The sequence below is a fragment of the Mirounga leonina genome, unplaced genomic scaffold, assembly GCF_011800145.1.
Source record: "Mirounga leonina isolate KUSES-001 unplaced genomic scaffold, KU_Mleo_1.0 Mir_173, whole genome shotgun sequence".
NCBI classification, from domain to species: Eukaryota; Metazoa; Chordata; class Mammalia; order Carnivora; family Phocidae; genus Mirounga; species Mirounga leonina.
In genome coordinates, this window is record NW_023270447.1 from 50649486 (window position 1) to 50675298 (window position 25813).

Genomic DNA, 25813 nt, shown 5'->3' on the forward strand with positions numbered 1-25813 from the left:
AAGTCGTGCCCCTGGGGACTGAGATGGAGGTCCCCCTCCTTCACAGAAACAGAAGAAATGGGAGATCTATACTCTTCTCAAGTAGATGCATGATTTTCGCTTTAGAGGATTATCTGAATATTACATGATTATCCAAATATTAAATGAGATAAAGGACTTAAATCACTCATCACATAGTAGGCCTTTAATAAAAGGTAGCTAATAACTATTTATTGAGCAGTTAATATGTGCCAGGCACCCCTCACCCAACCCCTGTGAGGCGAGGTACGACCCCATTTCACAGATGAAATCTGGCCCAGACTTGCCTAAGGCCACAGCGCTAACAAGCGGCTGGGAACAAGGATTCGAACCCAGACATGTCTGTCTCCTGAACCGAGTTCTCAGGCGCTAAGATCTCTCTCGGGGCGGAGCTGAGCCGTGGGGTGGGCATGCAGTGCCGGTGAGTGAGCTGGATGGGCTGCAGAGGAGAAATGGGAGGCCACAAGACTATTGCAACAGCAGGGCGCCCTCCAAGCTTTATGTGCCTGCGATTCTTTGGTCTCCCATGCCCCTTATGAAATCCTGAATTCCTGAGGTCAGAGCCTGCTTTCATTTGCCCTCATAGCCCCAGCCCCTGGCCCAGGGCCCAGCACCCCATGACATGAGGGGCATGAATTGATGGAATGGACCATGTGCTTCCAAGATGACTGCCCTGTCCCGAACGTCCGTCTCTGCAGCCCCAGTGCCTGGCGGGGTCTGGCACATGGAGGGTCCTCCTGCGGTCCTCCGGTCACCAGGCTCCTCGTAAACCCAGAACCTTCCCTGAGAAGCCTGTAGGCTTCATCCCTACCGGAAAATCGCCTCCCATCTCTCTGGTCTTCATGCACAATTTAACCTTCCTAGTTCCCGTGTGCTTCTTGTTCTTCTCCCCCGGAGCCTGATTAGAACATCGACTTAATCCCCTATTAACATGGTGTACCTGGCGGCTCTCCAAGTGAGCTCCAACCACCCATGGCGTCAGCCCTTTCCCTCCCCGACTTCTCACTCGAACAACAGGCCAGACGTGGGCATTCTTATCTCTGTCTTCCCGAGCTGGCGATGGAGAGGAAGCCTGCCCACTAAATGAAGAACTGGAATTAGAAGTCCTGTGTATTCTGCAACCTGGCTTCTCTTGCATCCTCACCGCCTGTAGGAAGCCAAGAATGTCTTTTCAGTTCAATCAGCGTATGTTTAATAAAAAGGCCTTTCTGTGGGTCCAGCATTAGAGAAAAGCTTCATCCCTTCTGTGTGCATGTGTGTGCATGTGCGTGCGTGCGTGTGCATACGTGTGTGCATGTGTGTGCGTGCTCGTGCGTGTGTGCATGTGCGTGTGTGTGTGTGCACGCGCGTGCACACGTGCATGCAGACACCAGCATGGGTACTTGCTGCTGTGCCCCTGGGGCTCACTCCTATAGATGCTAGACTCACCACATTACTTCCAGGAATTCAGAGGCTAGTGGGGATGTTTGGTTTATTTTTAAAGTAATATATCATAGAGTATATTAGTCAAGGTCCAGTTATTTTAACAGAGAATTTAGTATAAAGAAATGGAAGCTGGTTTAAAGTTGCTGACTCAGGGGGCGCCTGGCTGGCTCCGTTGGTGGAACACATGACTTGATCTCAGGGTTGTGAGTTCAAGCCTCACGTTAGGTGTAAAGATCACTTAAAAATAAAAACTTTTTTTAAGATGTATTTATTTGGGGCGCCTGGGTGGCTCAGTCGTTAAGTGTCTGCCTTCGGCTCAGGTCATGATCCCAGGGTGCTGGGATCGAGTCCCACGTCGGGCTCCCTGCTTGGCGGAAGCCTGCTTCTCCCTCTCCCACTCCCCCTGCTTGTGTTCTCTCTCTCGCTGTGTCTGTCAAATAAATGAATAAAATCTTAAAAAAAAAAAAAAAAGATGTATTTATTTATTTTAGAGAGAGAGAGAGAGCACACAAGCTGGAGAGGAACAGGGTGGGGGGGGGATTCTCAAGCAGACTCCCCGCTGAGCTCAAAGCCTGAGGCGGGGCTTCATCCAACGACCCTGAGATCATGACCTGAGCCAAAATCAAGAGTAGGCCGCTTAGCCAACTGAGCCACCCAAGCGTCCCCCTACCTCATCGCCAAAAATAAAATTTTAAAATAAAATAAGCTAAAGTTGCTGACTCAGGAACTGAAAGGCCAAGAAGAAAACACTAGATATCATGGAGGGAGCAAGGGCAGGAAGTCACCTCACTCCTAGGGCTGGGCGTAGGCGAAGGGAGGAGGCTGGAATTATTAAATGTAAACACTTGGAGAAAGGCCCTGCGGGCCTGGGACCCAACCCCTGGGGAAGGGGTGCCCCCGGAGACTGAGGCATGATGGGGATGTTCTAGGATAGGATAGGCAAAACCATCAACTGGATCCAGCTGCACTGGATCCTAGCACAGCAGAGTTGTCGCTGGGGTGAGACTCACCGAAGAGCAAAGCACACAGACGTCCTCAGGGAGCACCCCAGAGGAGCAAGTCCCTTCTCCCTGACCCACCCCAGTGATGGTCGAGGAGTTCCTCCTTCTCTCTCTCTCTCTCTCGTCTTTTTTCCCCATTCCTCACTTCCCTGGGAGCATGTGCCTAGACCCTAAGCCGGGCCAGTGGGCACAACAGAACAATGTGCTTTGCTTGGTCCCAACTCCAGCATCAAAGAGCGTGGAAACGTAGGGCTGGAGATGAGAGGGAGCAGCTTACTAACTGACACGTCAGGTAGGGAAGGCTCCGGGCTAGAAGCCGGCTCCCCAGTCCTTATGCTGCCCCTTCCACTGACTTGCTCTATGGCTTGAAGCAAGTCACGTCACTTCTCTAAGCCTCCGTTTGTTTTGCCACAGAATGAAAGGGGGGGTGGGGTGCTGAACTACTGCTTCTCAAGCTGTGCTTCTCAGACCAGAAGCATCAGAATCACTTGGGAACTTGCTGGAAATGAGTCATCTCCGACCCCACTCCCAAGCTCCAGGATCAGACTGTGCATCTCAGCAAGATTCCCAGTGCCCAGTCAAGATTGAGAAGAGCCGTGCTAAGTGCCCCTCCTTGTGGATACTTGGCAGGTGAGCATAGCAATGCAAGAGAAAGACGTGAGGGTTATAGTCAGATCCAATTTAAATCTTGGTTCTGCCCTTAGCTTCTCTTAACTTCAATTTCCTCATTTGAAAAAGCGGGAGGCAGAGGGGCATTCCATGAAACTCACAGGACCACGGTAAGGATGAAATGAGGTGAGGTATGCAAATGCTCCCAATACCCACAGGGCTCAAGATTATCTTGTAGAATGTGTTATAGAATCAGTATGGGTCAGGACACCAGGGCCGGCTTCCTAGGAGTAATACTGAATCTAGGCCTTCAAGAATTTAGAGGATGTGAACAAACAAACTCCACTCCAAAGAGACTGGAATCTGAAAAGACTTAAAAAAAAAAAATCTGGAAATGTCAAGCACGTGTTCTCTTCTCTAGAACTATCTCTAGATAATGCAGTAGGAAGGGAGGACTGCTTTGTATTGGTCATGTGACCTTGACGTCATGATGACTCTTCTGGCCTCAGTCCCCATATCTGTAAAATGGAATCATTTTGTGATAGACATTACTTATATAACGAAAAGATATTTGTGTAGTGATTTATATTTTAAAGAATGCCTCCAGTGCTTCCAGCTGGGGGAATTGATTTGCCATAATCCACAATGGGACCTGTAGGAGGATGAACTAGCTTTCAGTGGGACCTGGGGCATGCAGGAATTTGTGGTTCTTATAGGACTCCAAGTAGAGATGTCCAGTAGCTTTGCCTGTGTAGGATGAGAACAGGCTATGTTCGTGTATGTGTGCCTAATTTGTCCCACTTCACTGCTCAGTGTAAAAATATGGTCACATCTTTGTGCTTCAGATTAATTGCTCAAGCCCTCACTGCCCTTCTCAACAGAAAGTCCAATCTCTTTAAGACACCTGCCTCCTTCCCAACTGGCCAAGAATTCCAAAGGTTCCGAGGATTCAAGTCCTCACTTCACTGTTGCAATGACTCACCACCGTCAGAAGGTGTCGCTGTTCAACACCAGTCCTGAGCCAGTGCATAAAGGGCACCCCCTCCTCTGTTTCCCCCAAACAGAACCGCACAGCTAAGCGCTGCCCGGAAACGAGCCCTTGGCCTCCATCAGTGGATGCTCAGCCACCAGACCCCTGTAGTGTGCTGTCCTTTGAGGTTTTTGATGCCCTTCCACCAGCTCTAGGACCAGGGACAAGATCACAGTGTCCACCTGCTGGGTGTCTGGACCGGCAGACCTCAGGGACAAGTGCTTGGGGAGTTGGCGGTCTCAGGCTCTCTCCTCCCCAGGAGTGCTGGATTCCTATATAAATTGGCCCATGCTCCTTTCAGATTCTCTCCTGTGCCTATGACACCCTCTTTTCCCAGAACAGTGTGATTATGGCCAAGCCTGAGTCCAGAGACCCTGCACAGAACCAAGGAGATCAGCACCGAGGCACTTTGCTTGAAAACCGCATTTCTGCCTTGCCATTCTTCTGCTGTCTAGAAAGGCTTGGGAGTCTCTGCATGGAGTCCATGAGTGAGGTCACACTGGGACTGGGGCTGCTGAACAGTGAGAGCTCAATGAAGCAAAGAGCGACCTGCGCCACACCGAGACTGTGGAGGGCAAAGTGTGAGCAGAGCCAGGCATGAGGCTGAGTACTGAGACTGGTGGAAGGAGGGTGCCGGGTCCCAGATCCGGGAGGATGGGAGGGCAGGGTCTCAAGGAGGAGGATGGAACAGCCCTCAGGATCAGGCAATTCTAAATCATGGATGGTCTAAATGCGAGCCTTCCGGAGAGGGTCATGGGAGCCAGCGTGAGGCTGCAGTGGGAATAGGGATGAGGAAGTGGGGGCAGCTTTTGAATGAAAGAATGGCATAGCTGGAAGGAATATAATGATTTATTCTTAATATCACTAATTTTAAAGACAAGGATACGGACGCTCCAGAGGTTAAGTGAACTGAAACCCCTTAGCTAGTAAGAAACAGTTCGTTCCACTTACCATGTGTTTATTGAGCATCTGTATTTGAAGAATTATTCGAAGCCCCTGGAGCAATACCACCTGGAGAAGACAAAGTCCTTACTATCAACCAATAGGGGATAGAAGTCATGTTATGCGTGTCGGGGACAACGGAACGTGGTTGGACCAGGCTCTGAGCAGGGGCCTCACATTTCCCAGTCTCCTTTCATCTTCAGATACACCACGTGAGCAGGACTTTATTATCTTTGATTGTCAGATAAGGAACTTTAACCGCAGGGAGAGGATACACTAATTAGAGGAAGACTGAGAATCCAAACGCAGGTCTATCTGGTGGCAGGATCTAAGCTCCTTTCCTAACACTCTTCTAATTCAGGAAATAAAGGCCCGAGAGTTCAAAGGAAGAAGCTGCCCGCATCTCTCTGGGCGTTGTAGGAAAAGTTTCGTGAGAGCAGCCGTCCTGGATCGGTGAGAAGACACGGACAGAAAGCCACCGGGCAGGGGAGGGTAAGGTGGAGACGGTGGCCATCGTGGACGGGAAAACTGCAGAGGAGCTTTGTGTGTGAAAAAAGGCACAGAACTTGGCTCCACTGGAACCAGAGTCCATGTAGGGCAACAGTAGGACAAGGAGGGAGTGGGAATTTAGGGCCATATCATATACAGACCCCTGAAAGCCTGGAAGAGAAACTTGAACTTAATTTGCAGATGCTGTTTCAGAAGGGAGATGACACATGCTCTCAGAGCTGGGCTGTAGGAAGCCGAACCTGTCAGCATCTGTAGGTTGGTGCAAAAGTGAGAAACTGGAGGCAGAGGACCAGTGAGGAAGTTGCTGAAATAGACCAGGGCCGGGAATAAGTGGGTGTTCCATGGAGCTGGAAAGACCACAGTGATATATATTACTATAAGGTACATGTGTCTCAATATGACCCATCTACATCATAATTATATAATTGCTGAGTACATCTCTTCAATAATAACAGAGATATTTACTGAGTCCTTACTACATACTGAGCACTTGGCTAAATGCTTTATGAGCACTAATTCATTTACTACTCACAGCAGCCTTATGAAGGTGGAAACTATCATTACCCTCATTGTACCGATGCGGAAATTAAGGCTTTGAGCAAATAGGAAACACACCCAAGGTCATATAATTAGTATCTGCAGAAAACAGAACTCAACCCCAATTTGTTTGACTCCAACGTGTTCCCCACATGTTGCATACTCAGCCCTCATTGCCATCTCTTCCTGGCTCAGCCTCTCCTAAATGAACAAGCTTTTGATGGAAATGTAAGGGCAGCCTGGTAGAGTGGAATGTGGAATCCTGGTTCAACCGCTTACGAGCCGAGTGCTATCGGGCATGTTACTTGACCTCCTAAGTTTCTGTTCTTTCTCTAGAGTGGAGACAGCAGACCAACTTTGCAGGGCTGCTGAGATAATTAAGCATGGGAGTGCATGGAATATCCCTAGGCAGCGCATGACACATTATAACAGGTATTCAAGAAGTGCTGGTTGTTAATAATAATAGTAAAAGGGCCTTCAGATGAGGGCATCCGGGCTGACGAAAGGCCTAGAGATGACGTCATGTGAGGACCAGTAAAGAGTCACGGCCGTTTTTACCTGGAGGACGACAGCAGTGATGGTCACCTTCAAATGTACAGGGTTGTCAAATGGGAGGAGACAGGGAAGACTCATTCTGTGTGGCTCAGAAGGGCAGAACTGGGGCCAAGGAGGCTATTCTCAGAGTTTCTAACCACCTGACGTGACTCACATTCTGAAGCAGTGGGATTGCGTTACTGAAGGGTTTCCAGATAAAACATGTACAATCCATTTAGAAGGGACGTTTATGACAGCAACTCTTCCACATGGGTGTGTAAGAATCACTCAGACAGCTTACTAAAACACAGATCCATGGGCCTGCTTCCAGAACTTTTGCTTCATAAGGCCTGGGGTGGGGCCCGAGACTTTCCATCTGTAACCAGTCCCCAGGTGAAAGCACCGGTGCTGGCCCAGGTGTACGATTTGAGACCTATTACACCCTTAAGAAAGCCGTTTCTAAATCCCAGGCCTGTTTGGTTAGTTCATGAAAACGCTTCCAAAGGTCAGAAAAATTATGAAACGCATCAAGTGTTTCACAATGCTCAATGTGTTCAGTTCCAAGGACTGTTCCTTGTTCTGAGACTATGACCTTCTGACTTTCTCAGGTATTGAAATTTTCTTTTTTTCATGTAAGGAGGACAAGAGATGGTGGTTCATTGGTTTCTCTTTTTTTTTTAATTTTTTTTTTAAAGATTTTAATTATGTATTTATTTTGAGGGAGAGAGAGAGAGCAAGCATGCATGGGGGAAGAGGGAGAGGGGGGAAGCAGGCTCCCTGCTGAGCAGGGAGCCCGATGTGGGGCTCAATCCCAGGACCCTGGGATCATGACCTGAGCTGAAGGCAAATGTTTAACCGACTAAGCCACCCAGGCACCCAGTTCATTGGTTTCTTCACAGGGCAGAACACCAAGCTGGCAACCATGGGATGGTCCTCAATTTTTTAAACGATCTTTTTGGTCCATGTACTTCTAAAATTGAAGACATGCTGCCCCTGGGCGAGTAAGAGTTTAGGCAAAGTGGTTTCTCAAAGAGATCCCTTCCAAAGTGAAGTTCAGGTGTCTTTTAAAAGTCATTCACACCTCTTTGCCTGGCTGAACAGCTTGGTCGGAACATATTTGACCTTTTATTGACGTTTCCAGTGATCATTAAGCACATCTATTACCATAAAGAGCTGTCAGACCCACAACCATGCCATCAGGGAGGCTGCTTAGAGAGGACTGTTTGTCCCTCATTAAACTGCCCAGGCTGTTTTCTCTGTTCATGTGTAGCAATCCCAATACCTCTGCAATTTGCTCCCACCTCACAGCTGTCCCTTCATGTATTTAGCTTGTTCCTCTGCCCATCATCCAAAGAACATCAGGTTACCAAGTTTATTAAATCAGTGGTTTCACTTTACACATCAATTTAAGTCAACAGCCTGTGACTTTGAAACCATTTATCTCTTACAAGGGATAAGGGCACAGACTCAGTAAAAGATCAAAGAGAGTTGCCCCTTTCTGTTGGGAAATGGTAATGACAGATAATTCTCACTGGAAACTCACTACATGCTGGAACTTATCCAGAGGGGTGAAGTAGCTTTGCCCAGGGTTAATATATGGGAGTCAGGATTCAAATAGGACTGTCAGAATGAAATGGGCACTGCTAACCTTTACTCTTTCTGGTTCACTGGTGTTGCCAACAGTGAGCTGCTAAAGCCTGGCCACTGAATAAAGAGGAGATATAAGTGTTATTCTTTGTAGGCAGTGCTTATCTGCTGATAGTTTTTGTTTAGGGGATGTTCTGACGTTATTCGAAGAAGTTGAAATTATTCTCATTCAGGGATCAAGCTGGGAATCAGATGACTTGGGGACATTGGCCTTGTGCCGGGCACTGGGCATACAGAGATTCGGAGAGCTGCCCTTGGGAGTGAGGGTAAAGTGTGGAAGTGCTCTGGGCTGCCAGTGCCGAGGATTGAAATGGCAATGCCCTCATTTCTGCGCCAAGACTGGTCAGTCTGAGATATTGGCTTCAGTCCTTCCTCTCTAGAAAGCACTGAGAACTGGTCATGACGGCAAGCTGGAGGAGACGGGTGGCTGAATGTCCTTTGTAGTGGGCTGGTCTGAAGCAAACGGCTTGCATGTGTGCTATGAGAGACGTGAGACAGGCCAAATGGTGCAACCAGCTACGTGGCCTGCAGTTACTACAGTCAGAATAACCATGATGGGGGTGCCCGGCTGGCTCAGTCGGTAGAGCGTGAGACTCTTTATCTCGGGGTGGTGAGTTCAAGCCCCACCTTGGGTGCAGAGATTACAAATAAATAAACTTAAAAAAAGTATTGTGACATATCATAATGTTAGTAAGGGCATGGGGAAATTGCTAGTCTTATACTCTGTGGATAGCATTTTTGGGGAGCAATTTAGCCATCAGTTTTAAAATATAAAAAGAGGGCGCCTGGGTGGCTCAGTTGGTTAAGCGACTGCCTTTGGCTCAGGTCATGATCCTGGAGTCTCAGGATCGAGTCCCTCATCAGGCTCCCTGCTGAGCAGGGAGCCTGCTTCTCCCTCTGACCCTCCCCCCTCTCATGCTCTCTCTATCTCATTCTCTCTCTCAAATAAATAAATAAAATATTTTAAAAAAATAAATAAATAAAATAAAATATAAAAAGAAAGTTAAGAAGATTTCATGAGTTCGAAAACATGTGTGATAATGAAAATTTACTGGAACTTTGCACATCATAACACAACTTTGGAAACAACTTAAATGTCCTTCAATAGCATACTGATTGGATAAATTAAGCAATACCCATGCACGCCCACGCACACACATACGCCTATCTATGTATGCACACACATATGCATTGGAATACAAAGAAGCCATTAAAAATGTCTATAGCACGTGGTTAAGTTTTTAAAAAGCAAATTATAAAGCTCATGTTGAGTTGATCTTGTTTTGTAAAATCATATAAGTATGTGTACATGGGCCTAAAGATACTTCTAGAAGTATGGCCATACATATGTGAACTTTAGTTTTCTCTGGACAGCATTCCTCTCCTGAACAACTCTCATTCCTTTGGACCCAAATAACTCACCAAGCTAACTCCTACTCATCCCACCGTGTGTCTGCTTAGTCATCAATTTCTCCCAGAAGCCCTCCTGAACTGTGTATATGACTCTTCACGTGCCTCCCTAGAACCCCATAACTCCTTATTGTCGTACTTACAGTGATTTATAATTGCTTCTTGATTGGTCTAGATCTCCCACAATGGTCTGTCAGAGTGTGGACTGTGTCTAGCTCACTGCTATATCCCCAGTACTTTTCACAGTTCCTACACATCAATAATCACTGAATGAATGGCTATAGACACTGTTAATCTCCACCTAGAATCGATTCCCCTTCCTCTACTGGATGTTGCTATATCTGCTGGAACCATGGACACTCTGGCCATCATCATAGAAGCTAACTTGAGAATGGCAGGGCCATTCTCAGACTGTCTGAGAAGATAGGAAAGACTGGGTCTTTTGAGATATCATTGAGCCAGTGAATTAACCAACTCTGCATCAACCTACATTCAGACTTCTTGCTACATGAGAATATAAGCACCCTTCTTGTTGCAGCTCTTTGAGCTACATGCAGCCCAAAGCATCACAAGTGAGAGACTGAGTGAATGAATGAATGGATTACTCCATCCTTACTCCATCCACTAGCATAAGAAAGCCAACTCCCCTACAATCAAGTTAAGGTCTTGTCTTGGGAACTTGAAAAACTGCTTACTGTTCTTAAGAAAGTCAAGGTAATAAGACAATAAAATCTTGACTGTCTGGAAGTTAGCTTATAGTTTTATGGATAAACTTTTAGGTGAAAGCTGCACTTTGCAAAGGAAAAGAACAAAGAATTATTCTTAGAGAAGTTTCAGAGTCAATAAACATTCCTTCCAATCTCCTAAATGTTAGCAAGCATAAGCATAACTTGGAGACCTTTAAAAGCCAATTCCTGGGCCTCACCTCTGAAGATTCAGATTCAGTGTGATGTGTGAGTCCAGGAACCTGAATGTTAGCGAGCATTCTGATGTGGATGGTCTGCAAGACCGCACTTCAAGAAACCCTAGTCTAAAACTTCCACTTTATATCAGTGGAACCAAACCACAGGAAATGGTGTTTCACCCAATAATTGAGGGAACATATTCCAATGATGGAAAGATCCAGAAGATGGGAGCTATATTTTGGCTTATCTATTCACCAGAATAAGACACTGATTAGGCAAGTCACTTAGACCCCCCAAGTCTGTATATCCCCATTTATTAAAAACAACGTGCATCAATAGTCCTTTGCCTTGCTACCCCTCAGACCTCTTTTAAGGACCAAACGATCTCAGTAGATGTAATGTACAAATATAAGAAAATGCTCTTTGCTAGGACTCTGGTGTTCATTGTGCTCCTTAATAAAAAAAAAATCATCTGTGTTCATTAGGTTATATTCGTTACAAAAGAAATGGGGACTCACATTTTAGAAAGACTGCTACATTTTCAAACTGTAAGGGGGATTTTGCTTACTTTCCAGTTAACCTAGAATTTGTTAACCACTACATCCCATTCCTAAGCATTCAAACTAACTGAGATTTCATGTAAATAATGTACCTTTATTAACAATAATGTGCATTCATGAGGAGACTCCCCATCAAAGGGAGCTTCCTTGACTTGGGCAAAAATTAATGGGCCTACCAGCCACAGAATGGGGGGAAATATCTGCAAATCATATATCTGATCTGGGTTAATATATAGAATGCACAGAGAACCCCTAAAACTCAACAATAAAAAAAGCTGCTGATTCAAAAATGGACAAAGGATTTCAGCAGACATTTCTCCATTTGAATGGCCAATAAGCACATGAAAAGATGCACAAGGGGGGAGCTGGGGGTGGAATGGACAGAGGGGGAGGGAGAAGCAGACTCCCCACTGAACAGACCCTGAGATCATGACCTGAGCTGAAGGCAGACACTTAACCGACTGAGCCACCCAGGCATCCCATGTGAATGTATTTAATTCCACCGAACTGTACACTTAAAAACAGTTAAAATGATCATTGTTATGTGTATTTTACCACTATAAGAAATCCATTAAAAACTATTAATGGGCCCAAGATAACAAACTGCATGATTCCATTCATATGACCTTGACCTCTGGAAAAGACAAAACTGTACTACTGAGAACAGAGTAGTGGTCTCCAGTGGCTAAAGGTGGGGGAAGGATGTAACTTCAAAGGAGGGAGTTTTTTGGGGTAATGAAACTATTCTAGATCCTCATTGTGTTGGTGGTTACAAGAACCCTTACTTGTGCTAAAATTCATAAACTGTACGCAAATGATAAGCACCTTTACTATATGTTAATTTAAAAGATAAAATTAATTAATTGGCCCAACTTGAGGTTATTATTTTTCTTGCCTCGACAATAGTAGCCCAAAATGTTGAGGTTTATGGAGACACAAAAGAAGAATCAAAGATGCAGGCAGGTAGGCAGGAAGAGAGAATGAGAACATGCAGGCTGGGTTAACAACTGTTCTGAGTACTTTTTCACTGACTTTTCTTTTGAGAGTTGTCCCCTAAAGCTCAGTCTTATTTACTTATTGAGGTGTCCTCCTCCTCTTCCCAAGGGTGAAACTATTCTGATTGCCAGTAATTTCGTGGGTTCTCCTACAAGGCACTAAACACTTTAGTCCAAAGTTGATTTTTAGGTGGAACTTAACTTTCCAGATTACTTCATACCCCAACAATACTCAGAATGGTTAAGCTTTTTTTTTTTTTTTTTTTTTTATGTTAAGGTTTATTCATTTATTTGAGAAAGAGAGTGAGCATGAGTGAGCATGTGCCTGGGGGTGGGGGGGAGGGGCAGAAGGGGAGAATCTCAAGCAGACTCCTCACTGAGCAGGAGCCCCATCTCATAACCCATGAGATCATGACTCATGAGATCAAGACCTGAGCTGAAACCAAGAGAGTGACTGAGAGAGAGAGAGAGCCAGAGTGAGTGGGGGGGGCAGAAGGAGAGGGAAAGCAGGCTTCCCTCTGAGCAGAGAGCTGGATGGGGGGCTCTATCCCAGGACTCTGAGATCATGACCTGAGCAGAAAGCAGACACTTACTGACTGAGCCACCCAGGGCCCCCAGAATGGTTAAGCTTTTAAAGCAAAACCCTCTCTAACAGTTCCAACATTTGAATTCAGACAGAACCCAGGGGAAAGGCATTTTCCATAGTGGCTCTCCTCTTTACATTTCAATTGCCCCCTCTTGATGGGAGCTGCTAGAGATATAACTTCAGACAGATCCATAATTTTAAATTTTTTAGTAGCTACCTTTAAAAAGTAAACACAGGGCGCCTGGGTGGCTCAGTTGGTTAAGCGACTGCCTTCGGCTCAGGTCATGATCCTGGAGTCCCGGGATCGAGTCCCGCATCGGGCTCCCTGCTCAGCAGGGAGTCTGCTTCTCCCTCTCCCACTCCCCGTTTGTGTTCCCTCTCTCGCTGTGTCTTTCTCTGTCAAATAAATAAATAAAATCTTTAAAAAATAAATAAATAAATAAAAATAAATAAATAAAAAGTAAACACAGCAAGTAAAATCAACTTTAATTTTATTTAACCCAGTACATCAAAACATCATCATTTCAACATATAATCAATATAAAAATTATTAATGAAATATTTTGCATTCTCTTCTCTGTACTGCCTTTGAAATCCAGTGTGTTGTACACTTAAAGTACATCTCAGTTTAGATTAGCCACATACCAGTAGCTAGTAGCTGTTGCATAAGACAACATAGATCTAAGACTATTCATTTTTAAAGCCCAATGCAAACAGCCTTTCACCATCTGGACTTTGATCATTATCGAATATTTGAGCCTCTGCCTACATTGTTCATTCATTCATTGGTCAACAAACCCTAGGGTGTCTACTAGCACCAAGCTTTGTGCTAGAAACTAGAAACACAAAAAGGAACAAGGACACATCGTATGCCCTAAAGCTCAGTCTGCCAGGATGAGAGACACATAAAGAGACAATTACAAAATAACGTGTAAGAATCATGACGGATGCACTTTATTTTATGAGCGCCTGAAAGGGGAAGGAAGTGCCATAAATGTAGTTCTGGAGGTGGCCCTGAGCAGCCTCTGAGGATGTCTAAGTTTAGTTCTATTAAGGGGATGGGTAAGGGCATTCCAGAGGTGCCGGCTGGAGCAAAAGCACTGAAAAAATGAGGGATCGTGGGGCCCAGGGAACCTCCGAAGAGTGCATGTTCCTGCAAAGATGAAAGAAAGTGGATTCGTAAGCAAGGCCGGCGTAGGACCGGATTAGTCAGGTTTAGCTCCTAAAATAAAAACCTCCTACACTTCCTAAAATTTCAGAAGAGGTAACGGTCTCTGTAAGAATCGAGGTGAAACGCAAATGACACTGGATTTAACCTTTTGTTGGTAACAATCACTGGTCCGCGGTACAGGCTGCCCGGAGCACCCTACCCCTACCCCCCCCCCTCCCCCCCCCCCCCCCCCCCCCCCCGGCCGGGCACAGTGGCCGCTAGAGCGTTCACAGCGGCTCGGGGTCCTTCCTTCATTCTTTCCCCTCCAGTCCTTCCCAATCTGCCTCAGCCGAGTGGAAAAGGGGTAAGGGTGCCCACCGTCCAGAACTGCTGTAGAACTCAAATGAATCTACAGAGAGCGCCTTGAGAAATGAAAAGGTGCATCTCGTGGCCTTGCGGGTACGAAGCGACCTGACTGCCGCGGTCAAGGCCAAGTTTGCACTCTCCCTGGCCAGGTCAGGAGTCCTCGGCCAAACTGCAAGGTGACAGACCCAGGGCCCTGGGGCGCTCCCAGCGCACCCCTTCGGAGGCAATCCAACGCGTGACCGCATAACGCGACCCTCGAGGAGGCGCCACCTGAGGAGGAGCTGCGGCAGCACCGGGCCCCTGCACTGCGGCCGCTCGCGCCGCCGCAGCCTCCCTCGCCGCAGGGCGCAGTTGACCCCACCAGCGCGCGTGTTCCCCAACCACCCCTCCCAGCGCGTCTGCGAGGAGAGGGTGGGGCGGCCTGACTCCTGCAGCCAATAAAAGCCTCGGCTTCCTGGTCCGATCCCCGGCGCGGCTCGCCATTGGTCGCCAGCCGGGTCTCGGCCCACCGAACCTTTGCGACCCGAGCCAATCGCGAGGCGGCGAGGCGACCCCCCGACTCCCCGGGAGCGGCCGGCGGGCGGCGCGGGCGCAGGCGGGCGCGGAGCGGGTGGCGGTGACAGGCGGCGCGAGCCGGCACCCCCCTCCCCCGCGCGGCGCGCCGCCGGCCCCACCATGGAGCCCGCCGTGTCGCTGGCCGTGTGCGCGCTGCTCTTCTTGCTCTGGGTCCGCGTGAAAGGGCTGGAGTTCGTGCTCATCCACCAGCGCTGGGTGTTCGTGTGCCTCTTCCTCCTGCCGCTCTCGCTGATCTTCGACATCTACTACTACGTGCGTGCCTGGGTGGTGTTCAAGCTCAGCAGCGCGCCTCGGCTGCACGGGCAGCGCGTGCGGGACATCCAGAAGCAGGTGAGCGGCGCCGGCCGGGGCGGGAGCGGGTCGGCGGGACTCGGCCGTGTGCGCGGGGAGCTCCGCGCTGGGCGCGAGGTGGCGTGCGGTACACCGAGAGCCCGGACTTCGCCGGGGAGGCGGCGGTGGATGGGGGGGGTGGAACTCAAAATGCGATGGTGGGGGCTTCCCGGGGAGGGAACGGAGTGAGCAGAGGCATTCAGGGGACAAAACGTTGCTCGGTGTTTATGGAGTGTCTACTCTGTGCGGAGCACGTGCGGCTTCCCCAGAGGGATAGAAAGGATCACGAGATAGGGGAGGGCGAGCGGTGCACAGGTGGCTGCCTCCAGGCGCGAGCGATCTCGGAGACGGAAGGGCTTCTGGGAGGTGGGGCTGGCACTAGACCCTGGGAAGTAGGGGAAATGGTAGGAGGAAGGTGTGTCTGGTGGAGCGTTGGGTGTGAGCCAAGGCCCAGAGGGGGAGAGGGGTGGAAAGTCCCTTCGGAACTAGGTTGGGGCGGGGTCTTGAGTTTAGAGTTTACTCTGTAGCAGCAAGGAGCTTTTGGCTTATTTAGAAGGACCAAAGTGAGAAGGTAGCCCTGAGCCAGGGTCAAGAGCCTCGCGGCCCTGGGCCTGGCGCGCAGTGGCGCGCACTCGTTGAGGGGGCATCCCCAGTAGCTCCACATCCTCCCCAGTGTCTGCGCCCACAGAGCCCGGGCCCCTGCTGCTGCTCACAGTGGAGCCCCCTTCTCCGCGCCCAGGGTTGGCCTGGGCTTGGGGCCTGGGCATTCTTGGCTCCCTCTGCCCCTCCTTACGTTCCTCTTAGGAGTGTCTGGTTGCAAAGAGCTTCTGTTTCCTGCCACCAAGCTCAGCGCAGGTGTAGCAGCGTCCATGTTCTGTGGGTGCTGTGATGGGCGCAGCAAGCAAGAGTGGGAAGATGGATGCTGAGGGCCACCCCTAGGAGGGGTAAGACCTCCGGCTGGTGGCAGAATGCAACGTCTGGAACTGCTTTGCATGGGCTGTCCTGGGTTCAACTGGTCACAGTCACAGCTCCAGAGCCCTGCCTACCCTCCCTCCCCAACTGCGCCCTCTTTTCCTAACTCTATCCATGGTTCTGATTCTCCCATTTGCTTGTTTGTGGTTCCCGCATCCCCCTCCAAGCTGAGCATGAGCTCCTGGAAGGCAGGGACCATCGTCCAACTGGGGCCTGGCCCAGAGCAGCCCAGGGACTTTGTACAACCTTGCCTCCCAGACCGGTTCTTGCTCGGTTCCCATCAGGATCTAGTCCAACGGATGGTTCAGGCTTTAAGGGTTCCACACTCACTTCATACAGCCCACCCAACAGCTGAATGCAGCACCCACAATCCATTTCCCACACCGCTGAGTGCGTATGAAGCCCTTGTTTACCTAAACGAAGCCAAAGGTTCTCACTGGACAGGAAGACAAGGGGCTTGGCCAAACCAGCCCACTGCGCTGGACCTGCCATGTGCCATAGTCCATGCCCCTTGATGTCCATCATTTCTGATCTCACAGCAACCTTGATAGGTCTTGTACCTGTTTTACAGATGGGAAAATTGAGGCTGAAGTGGTAGTCATGTGTTCAAGGTGATCTAGCTAGTAAATGGGGCTGGAACCCAGGTCAGCCTGGTTTTAGAGCCTCAATTCTGACCCTTGCTCCTTTCCCATCCCTTCCCATTCCACCCAGTAGGTTTGGTTCTGTTGCCTCACACCTGGCTTGTGATAATAGCCCCCTGACTGGTTGACCTTCTCGGCCCTCCCCACCTCTCTCTGGCTTGCACATACTCACATCACAGGACGGACTTCGTACAACCTTGCCTCCCGGCCCAAATTCTTGCTCAGTTCCCATCAGGATCCAGTCCAACCGGTGGTTCAGGCTTTAAGGCTTCCACACTCACTTCGTGCGGCCCACCCAACCGCTGGAATGCAGCACCCACAATCCATTTCCCACACCACTGAGTGCATATGAAACCCTGGGATCATAGAGTCAGGCGGAGGCCCAATGATCATTGAATCCCTCCTCTGGTCCTTTCACAGGAATCTCTTCCTCAGTAACCCTCCTCTGCTCGTACACCTCTATTCACAGTGCACCCTGGCCTCTTGATGATTAGGAAAGTTCTCCCCCTTGTTGAGCTGTTTGCCCCATCAGTTTCAATGCAGCCTCCTCCACGACTCTTGGTTGCGTGGGATAGGAACTCAGTTCAGACTGGCCTGAGCAGAGAGTGATTGTATTGACACAGGTCCTGAAAAGCCCAGGAATAAAACTGGCTCAGGTATGACTGGATCCAGGAGCCCCTGTCCTGATGTTGTCTTTCCATCCATCCACCCTCTGTTGGCTTGGCTTTCCTCTGGGTTGATTCATTCTCAGGGAGGCCCACCTCCCTGTGGAAACTCCAGCAGTTTCATCCAACCAGTTCAGCAATCCCAGTAAAAGGAGAGTCTCTCTCTTAGAACTGGCCATATTGCCTTGACTTGGACCCTAGGCCCATCCCTGAACTGGTCACTGCGGCCAGAAGGATGGAATCAGACCTTAGTCGTGTTTCCACCTTCGGGGGCAGGAGAAGACTCAGCATCACCTGGACCAAAGGAAGATGGGACTGTTAGAAGCATATGAAGAGGAGACAGATGGTCAGAGGTTACAGCAACAGATGTCCATGGAAGGGAACACTTTGTGTTCCTGATGGGTTTGGCATCTCCTGGGCCATTTGCTGTCTCTGTTGTGTGCCCTGGTCACTTACAGTGGAGGTTTTGCAAAAGCTCTTCCTTCCATCGGCTTGGTGGTCCTCCTCTGCCCCTTCTCTCCCCCTCCAAGTGACGACATATGAGTTAACATACGCATGCTTAGAACGGGGCTCGGCACACAGGCCCAGTAAGTGTTAACTGTTACTCTATTCTTGACTATTAACACAAGCCCGTCTATCTTTCCAGGCCTGAAGTTGGACAGTTCTGGTTGTGAATCCGGGCTCTGCCCTTCACTGTTGAGTGACCAAGTTATTTTGCTTCTTGGCTTTCTGCCCTATGAGAGGGGGCTGGCCACCCCCCCTCCTGGGGTTGTGGTGAGAAGTAAATGAGCCTGTGTACAGTAGGTGCCTGGGTGCCTGGCACAGTGGGGGCACCCAGTAGATGGTTATCACTCGTAGAGCTGTATCATTACCGCCCCAAAGCCTTTGCTGAGCTTCCCAGTTAGGGTTGTTTACAGACGCACTTTGATCCTGGGTTTTCGCTCTTTCTCCCCCCTGCTTGGTGGTGTGGCAACACCTCAGCCTTTCTGTTCGCCTCGCTAGCCAAGGAGGTTTCAGAGGGAAAGGGCTGTGGGCCTTCCAGGCCCGGCAGGATGCAGGGGCTCAGTAAATGTTTGACACGTGAAGGCATCCCTCCAAGCTCCCTCTCCTGAAAGCAGGGCCGCGAGCTGCCCTGGGGACCCTCCGGCGGGGCTAGCTGAGCCTCTGTCCCACGGTTGCAGGTGCGGGAATGGAAGGAGCAGGGCAGCAAGACTTTCATGTGCACGGGACGCCCTGGCTGGCTCACTGTCTCGCTGCGGGTTGGGAAGTACAAGAAGACACACAAAAACATCATGATCAACCTGATGGACATTCTGGAGGTGGACACCAAGAAACAGGTGAGAGGGGCTGAGTTCCCAGGCTCTGGGAGCAGGTGGGATACTATCCCCGGTGTGAGTGGCTCACAGGGAGACAATTGTAGCCAGAGGATCCCAGTCCTCACAGAAGGCTCTGCCCTCCTTCAAAACCTCATAGCTTTGGAAGAGATCAATCAGAGCCCCATCCCCCAGGTGGGCACACTGAACTCAGGGAGACTTGTTGGTTGTCAACAGTTCCCCAGGAAAAAAGTATGGGGAAATCATGGGCAAAGATGAGAGACAAAAATGGAACCTATTTATCCCTTCCCAGTAAGGAAGTGTGCTGGTAAAAAGAGGGCTATGGAGGTGGGAGGAAAGATGGGCCTTCTTCCAGGCTTCCTGGGGACCCACTTGTTAATAGCCTTACACATGTGCATACTCTTTGGTCTACCCAGTAATTTTTCTTGAAACCTGGCACAAGGAAAAAGGAAATAAGTTTAAATCAAAGACAACACAGAGGGATTATGTCAGTCCTTCCTTCTTTCCTTCCTCCCTCCCTCCCTCCCTTCCTTCCCCATCCCTTCCTTCTTCCTTCCTTCCCTCCCTCCCTTCCTTCTTCCCTCCCTTCCTTCCTTCCTTCCTTCCTTCCTTCCTTCCTTCCTTCCTTCCTTCCTCCCTCCCTCCCTCCCTCCCTCCCTCCCTTCCTTCCTTCCTTCCTTCCTCCCTCCCTCCCTCCCTATATCCCTATCATAGCTCTATTTCTTTTTTTTTTTTTTTAAGATTTTATTTATTTATTTGAGAAAGAGAATGAGATAGAGAGAGAGCATGAGAGGGGGGAAGGTCAGAGGGAGAAGCAGACTCCCTGCCGAGCAGGGAGCCCGATGCAGGACTCGATCCCGGGACTCCAGGATCATGACCTGAGCCGAAGGCAGTCACTCAACCAACTGAGCCACCCAGGCGCCCCCATAGCTCTATTTCTAATGGAAGACAGCACAGTACCCTAATGGTAAGGATTATTAGATATAATATATCCGTATGATGGCATTTTGTTGTGAGGCCTTGGCCATGTTGCTTAATGTCCCTGTGTCTTTCCTTTTTCCTAAGCAGCATTATTGACATACACTTGGTATGCAATACTACACAGGTGTCCAACAATAGTAAATTTTGGCATGTGTATGCAACTGTGAAGCCATTCCCACCATCAGGACAAATGAACATACCCATTGCCCCCGAAGTTTCCTTGTGCCCCTTGCTAATCCCTGTTTAGCCCCCTCCCTGCCTCCCCCGCCCCCCACCACATTCTTAGGCAAATAATGACCTGCTTTGCATCACTAGTTTGTATTTACAGTTTCATATAAATGGAATCAGGCATTATGTACTCTTTTTTATTTGGTCTGGCAACTTTCACTCAGCATAATTATTTTGAGATTCATCCATGTTGAAGCATGTATCAGAAGTGCATTCTGCGTTACTCATGAGAAGTATTCCATTGTATGCAGAGATCATGGTTTGTTTATCCATTCACTTATTGATGGACATTTGGGCTATGACAAACCAAGTGGCTAGGAGCATTTATGTACGTTCTTTGTAGGGACATAGGCTTTTCCTTTCCTTTGGGTAAAAACTAGAAGTGGAGTAGCTGGATCATATGATAGGTGTATGGTTAACTTGTTAAGAAGCTGTTAAATTGTTTTCCAAAGTGGCTGTAGCATTTTGCATTCCCGCCCTCCACATCATCACAGACTTGGTACGATTGGGTGTGTTGGGGTAGCTCATTGTGGTTTTAACTTCCATTTTCCTAATGACTAATGATGTTGGGCATATTTGCCATTTGTAGATCTTTTTTGGTCAGTTTGCTAAAATTTTGTATTGGGTTGTTTGTTTTCTTATTAGATATCCTAGAAACAAGTCCTTCATCAGATACGCAGTTTGCAAATATTTTCTCCCAGTTTTTGATTTCTCTTTTGAAAACCAGAAGTTTTTAATTTTGGTGGAATTCAGTATAGTAATTTTTTCTTTCATAGATCGTGTTTGTGATGTTTTCTTTAAGATGTCTTGCCCTAATCCTGTTTTCTTCTAGAAGTATTATGGTTTTCTGTTTTACGTTTAGGACCATGATCCATTTTGAGTTAATTTTTGCATATGGTATGAAATATGAGTGAAAAAAATATTTTTTTGCGTGTGGATTTTCTATTGTTCTGGCCCCTTTTGTTGAAGAGATAATGTTTTCTCCACTGAATTGCCTCTGCTCATTTGTTGAAAATCAGTTGTCCATATACATAGGTCTCTTTCTGGACTCTTCTGTTGATCTGTTTGCCCATCTGTATGCCAATACCATATTGTCTTGATTACTGTAGATTCATTAAGTCCCTAAGAATGAGTTGGGAAGTATTCCTTTCTTTTCATTTTTTCTGGAGGAGTTTGTATAAAATTGGTATTATTTCTTCATGCAATAATTAGTAGGATTAACCAATGAAACCATCTGGGCCTGGAGTTTTCTTTGTGAGCAAGTTTTTATCTACAAATCAATTTTTTTAATAGCCCTGTGGCTCTCAGTTGTTTCTCCCTCGGTGAGCTTTGGCAGTTTGTGTCTCTACAGGTATTTGTCTATTTAAAGTTGTATAATGAATTGACATTAGGTTATTCATAATATTCCCACTATCTTTTGAACACCTGTAAAGTCTGTAGTGATGTCACATGTTTCATACCTGATGTTGCTCATTTGTGACTACTGTCTTTTCTTCATGACCAGTCTGGCTAGAGGTTAATCAACTATACTGATCTTCTCAAAGAAGTAGCTTTCAGTTTCAATGTTTTTTCTCTATTTTTACTTTGTTTTCTATTTCATTGACTTCTGCTTTGATCTTTGTTAATTCCTTTCTGATTTGCATTTAATTTTACTCTTCTTGGTCTAGTTCTTTAAGTGAAAGCTGGGGTCATTGACTTAGGCCTTTCTTTTTTTCTAATATAGGTGTTTAGTGCTATAAATTTTCCCCTAAACACTGTTTTAAAACCATCCCACAAATTTGGAATCTTTTCATCTTTATTCAGTTCAAAATACTTTCTGGTTTCCCTTTTGATATTGTTTTCACCCATGGGTTATTTAGAAGCATGTTATTCAGTTTCCAAATATTTGGGAATTTTCCAGAGATCTTCCTATTGCCGATTTCTAATTTAATTCAGTTATTGTTAGAAAACTTACTTTATATGATTAGAATGCTTTTCAACTTATTGAGACTTACTTTATGGCCCAGAATATGGGCTATCTTGGTAAATGTTCCATGTGCAATTTTTAAAAAAATGTTTTGGGGTGGTGTGTACTGTAAATGTCAATTAGGTCAAAGTGGTTGACAGTGTTGTTCAAGTTGTCTACATTCTTACGAATTTTCTCTCTGTTCTATCAATGATTGAAAGAGATATTGACATCTCTGCCTGTGACTGTGGATTTATTTCTCTTGTTGCTCCATCAGGTTTTGCTTCATGTATTTTGAGGCTCTGTTAAGAGATATAAATGTTTAGGATTTTTATGTCCTCTTGATGAATCCCTTTACCATTATGAAGTGACTAGTTTTATTCCTAGTTATCTTCTTTGCTCTGAAATCTACTTTATCTGATATTATTAATAAAGCCACTCCAGCTCTCTTTTGACTAATGGTGGCATGGTGTACCTTTATATTTAAAGTGTGTTCCTTGTAGACAGCGTATAGTTGGGTATTGCTTTCTTTTTTTTTTTTTTTTTAAAGATTTTATTTATTTATTTGAGAGAGAGAGAATGAGAGAGAGCGAGTACATGAGACGGGGGAGGGTCAGAGGGAGAAGCAGACTCCCCGCTGAGCAGGGAGCCCGATGCGGGACTCGATCCCGATACTCCAGGACCATGACCTGAGCCGAAGGCAGTCGCTTAACCAACTGAGCCACCCAGGCGCCCTGGGTATTGCTTTCTAATACGATCTGACAATCTCTGCCTTTTAATCAAGATGTTAAAACCATTTACAGGGGCACCTGGGTAGCTCATTCGGTTGAGCATCCAACTCTTGATTTCAGCTCAGGTTGTGATCTCAGGTCGTGAGACCCAGCCCGGTGTCAGGCTCCATGCTCAGCACAGAGTCTGCTTGAGATTCTCTCCCTCTCCTTCTGTACCCCCCTCCTGCTCACACACTCTCTGGGAAAAAAAAAACAAAACCATACACATTTACATTTAGTGTTATTATCAATAGGGTTTGGTTTAAATCTGTCACCTTGTTCTATTTTCTTTTAAGTAGGCTCCATACCCAGAGGGATGCCCAACACGCCAGACCCTGAAATCAAGACCTGAGCAGAGATCAAGAGTCGAATGCTTGGGATGCCTGGGCAGCTCAATCGATCAAGCATCTGCCTTTGGTTCAGGTCATGATCTCAGGGTCCTGGGATCGAGCCCCAGGTTAGGGCTCCCTGCTCAGCAGAGAGTCTACTTCTCTCTCTCTCTCTCTCAAATAAATAAATAAAATCTTAAAAAAAAAAAAAAGTCAGATGCCTAACCAACTGAGCCACCCAGGCATTCCTGTTCTTTGTTTTCTATGTGCCTCTTTGTTCTTTGTTCCCTTTTTCTTTTTTTTTTCTATCTTCTTTTGGATTACTGAATAATTTTTGAAATCCTATTTTAGCTCTTTGGTTGGCTTATTAGCTGTAACTTTGTCTTGTTCTTTTAGCAGTTGCTTTAGGATTTATAGTTTGCATTTCACTTATCACAGTCTACCTTCACGTGATAGCATCCTATGCATGTATATTTTAAGAATGTTACAGTAACCTACTTCCGGTTCTTTCCTCCCCACCTTTGTGCTATTTTTGTCATACTTTTATATGTTGTAAACCCCACAGTGCATTATTATTTAATAGTCTGGTATCTTTTAAAGAAATATAAATAATAAGAAAAAATCTTATGTACTTACCCATGTAGTTACCATTTCTTCATTCTGTTATGTGGATTTGTATTTCCATCTGGTTTCGTTTTCCTTCTGTCTGAAGGAACTCCTTTGATATTTCTTGTATGGTGATTTTGCTAGTGATGAATCTTTTAGCTATTGTATGTCTGAAAACATTTCTTTTTTTTTTTTTTTTTGCCTTCATTTCTTTTCCAACTTTTATTTTGAGAAACTATATGTAACATAAAATTTATCATCTTAACCTTTTTTTTTAAGTAGGCTCTATGCCCAACATGGGATTTGAACTCACGACCCTGAGATCAAGAATCACATGCTCCACCAACCGAGTCAGCCAGGCACCCTAATCATCTTAACCATTTTTAAGTGTACATTTCTTCAGTGGTATTAAATACATTCACATTGTTGTGCAGCCATCCCCACTATCTATTCCCATAGGTCTTTTCATTTCATAAAACTGAAACTCTACCTATTAAACAATAATTCCCCATTCTCCTCTCACCCCCATCCTGGGCAACCACCATTAGAAATTCTGTCTTTACAATTCTGACTACTCTTAAGTATCTCCTAAGTAGAATCATGCAGTCTTTGTTTTTTTGTGCCTATCTTATTTTGCTTAACATAATATCCTTAAAGTTCATCCATATGATAGCACATTGCAGAATTTCCTTTCTTTTTAAGGCAGAACAATATTTCATTGTATATATGTACCACATTTTGCTTATCCATTCATCTGTTGGCAGACATTGGGTTGTTCCCACATTTTAGCTATTGTGGATAATGCCCCTTGGAACATAGATGTACAAATACCTTTTCGAGCCCTGCTTTCAATTCTTTGAGGTGTATACCCCAAAGTGGAATTGCTAGACCATATGGTAATTCTGTTTAATCTTTTTTGAGGATCTGCCACACTGTTTTCCACAACAGGTGGACCATTTTACACTCCCACCAACAGGACACGAGGGTTTTCATTTCTCCACATCTTCACCTCCACTTGCTATTTTCTGGGTTTTTGTTTGTTCAGCTTTTTGATAATCCATCCTAATGCATTTGAGGTTGCCTTCGTTTTTGAAAGCTGTTTTTACTGGGTATGAAGTTTTAGGTTGACAGGTTTTTTTCCCCGAGTACTTTAAAGATACTTCACTGTCTTCCTTCCTGCATTGTTTCCAACAAGAAACCTCTCATCCTTGTCTTTGTTCCTCTGTATATAACATGTCTTTCTTTTCTCTCTGGCTGCTTCTAAGATTTTATCATTAGTTTTGAGCAAGTTCATTATGATATGCCTTGGTATCATTTTTTTCCTAGTTCTTGTGCTTGGGATTCATTATAATTTTCATCGAATTTGGAAAATGTGGGGTCATTATTTCTTCAAGTACTTTTTCTGCCCCCTGCTCTCTCTCCTTTGAGGACTATCACACGGATACGAGACCTCTTGAAGTTGTTCCACAGCTCAGCTCACTGATATCCTGTAAAAATTGTAAACAATTTTCTTTCTCTGTGTGTCTCATTTAGGAGAGTTTTGATTGCTGTGTGCTTGAGTGCACTGCTCTTTCCTCCTATAAGGTCGATCCCAGCCAGTGTGTCTTTCATCTCAGATGCTGTTTTCATTTCTGGAAGTTTGATTAGGATCTTTTTACTATCTTTTTAATGTCTCTACCTAACTTTTTGAATATGGGGAATATAGTCATATAACTACTGGTTTATAATAATTATTTTAATGTTCTTGTTTGCTAATTTTAACATCTCTGTCCAATCTGGGCCTATTTTACCACAACAGATTGATTTTCCTCCTTGTTATGAGTCAGATCTTCCTGCCTCCTTGCATACCTGATAAACTTTGATTGGATTCTAGACATTGTGATTTTTACCTTATTGAGTGCTAGATTTTTTTTTTTTTAAGATTTTATTAATTTATTTTACAGAGACACAGCAAGAGAGGGAACACAAGCAGGGGGAGTGGGAGAGGGAGAAGCAGGCTTCCTGCTGAGCAGGGAGCCCGATGTGGGGCTCAATCCCAGGACCCTGGGATCATGACCTGAGCCGACGGCAGACACTTAATGCCTGAGCCACCCAGGCGCCCCAGGTGCTAGATATTTTTGTATTCTTATAAATCTTCTTGAGCTTTGTTCTGGGGCACAGCTATGTTACTGGGAAATAGTTTGATCCTGTAGGGTCTTGATTTTTCAGGTG

The 25813-nt window shown here is 46.4% G+C and overlaps 1 protein-coding gene across 1 annotated transcript in view; it reads left to right on the forward strand.

Annotated features, from left to right (window-relative positions):
* The first annotated feature begins 14813 nt into the window (after positions 1 to 14813).
* The window catches only part of DHCR24 (24-dehydrocholesterol reductase), a 30440-nt gene continuing 19440 nt past the window's right edge, over positions 14814 to 25813 (forward strand). Inside the window, exons 1-2 of the mRNA XM_035018468.1 lie at positions 14814 to 15131; positions 18591 to 18746. Of these exons, the coding sequence (XP_034874359.1) occupies positions 14901 to 15131; positions 18591 to 18746 (387 nt within the window). The 5' untranslated portion in view covers positions 14814 to 14900. The remainder of the gene's footprint in view (positions 15132 to 18590; positions 18747 to 25813) is intronic.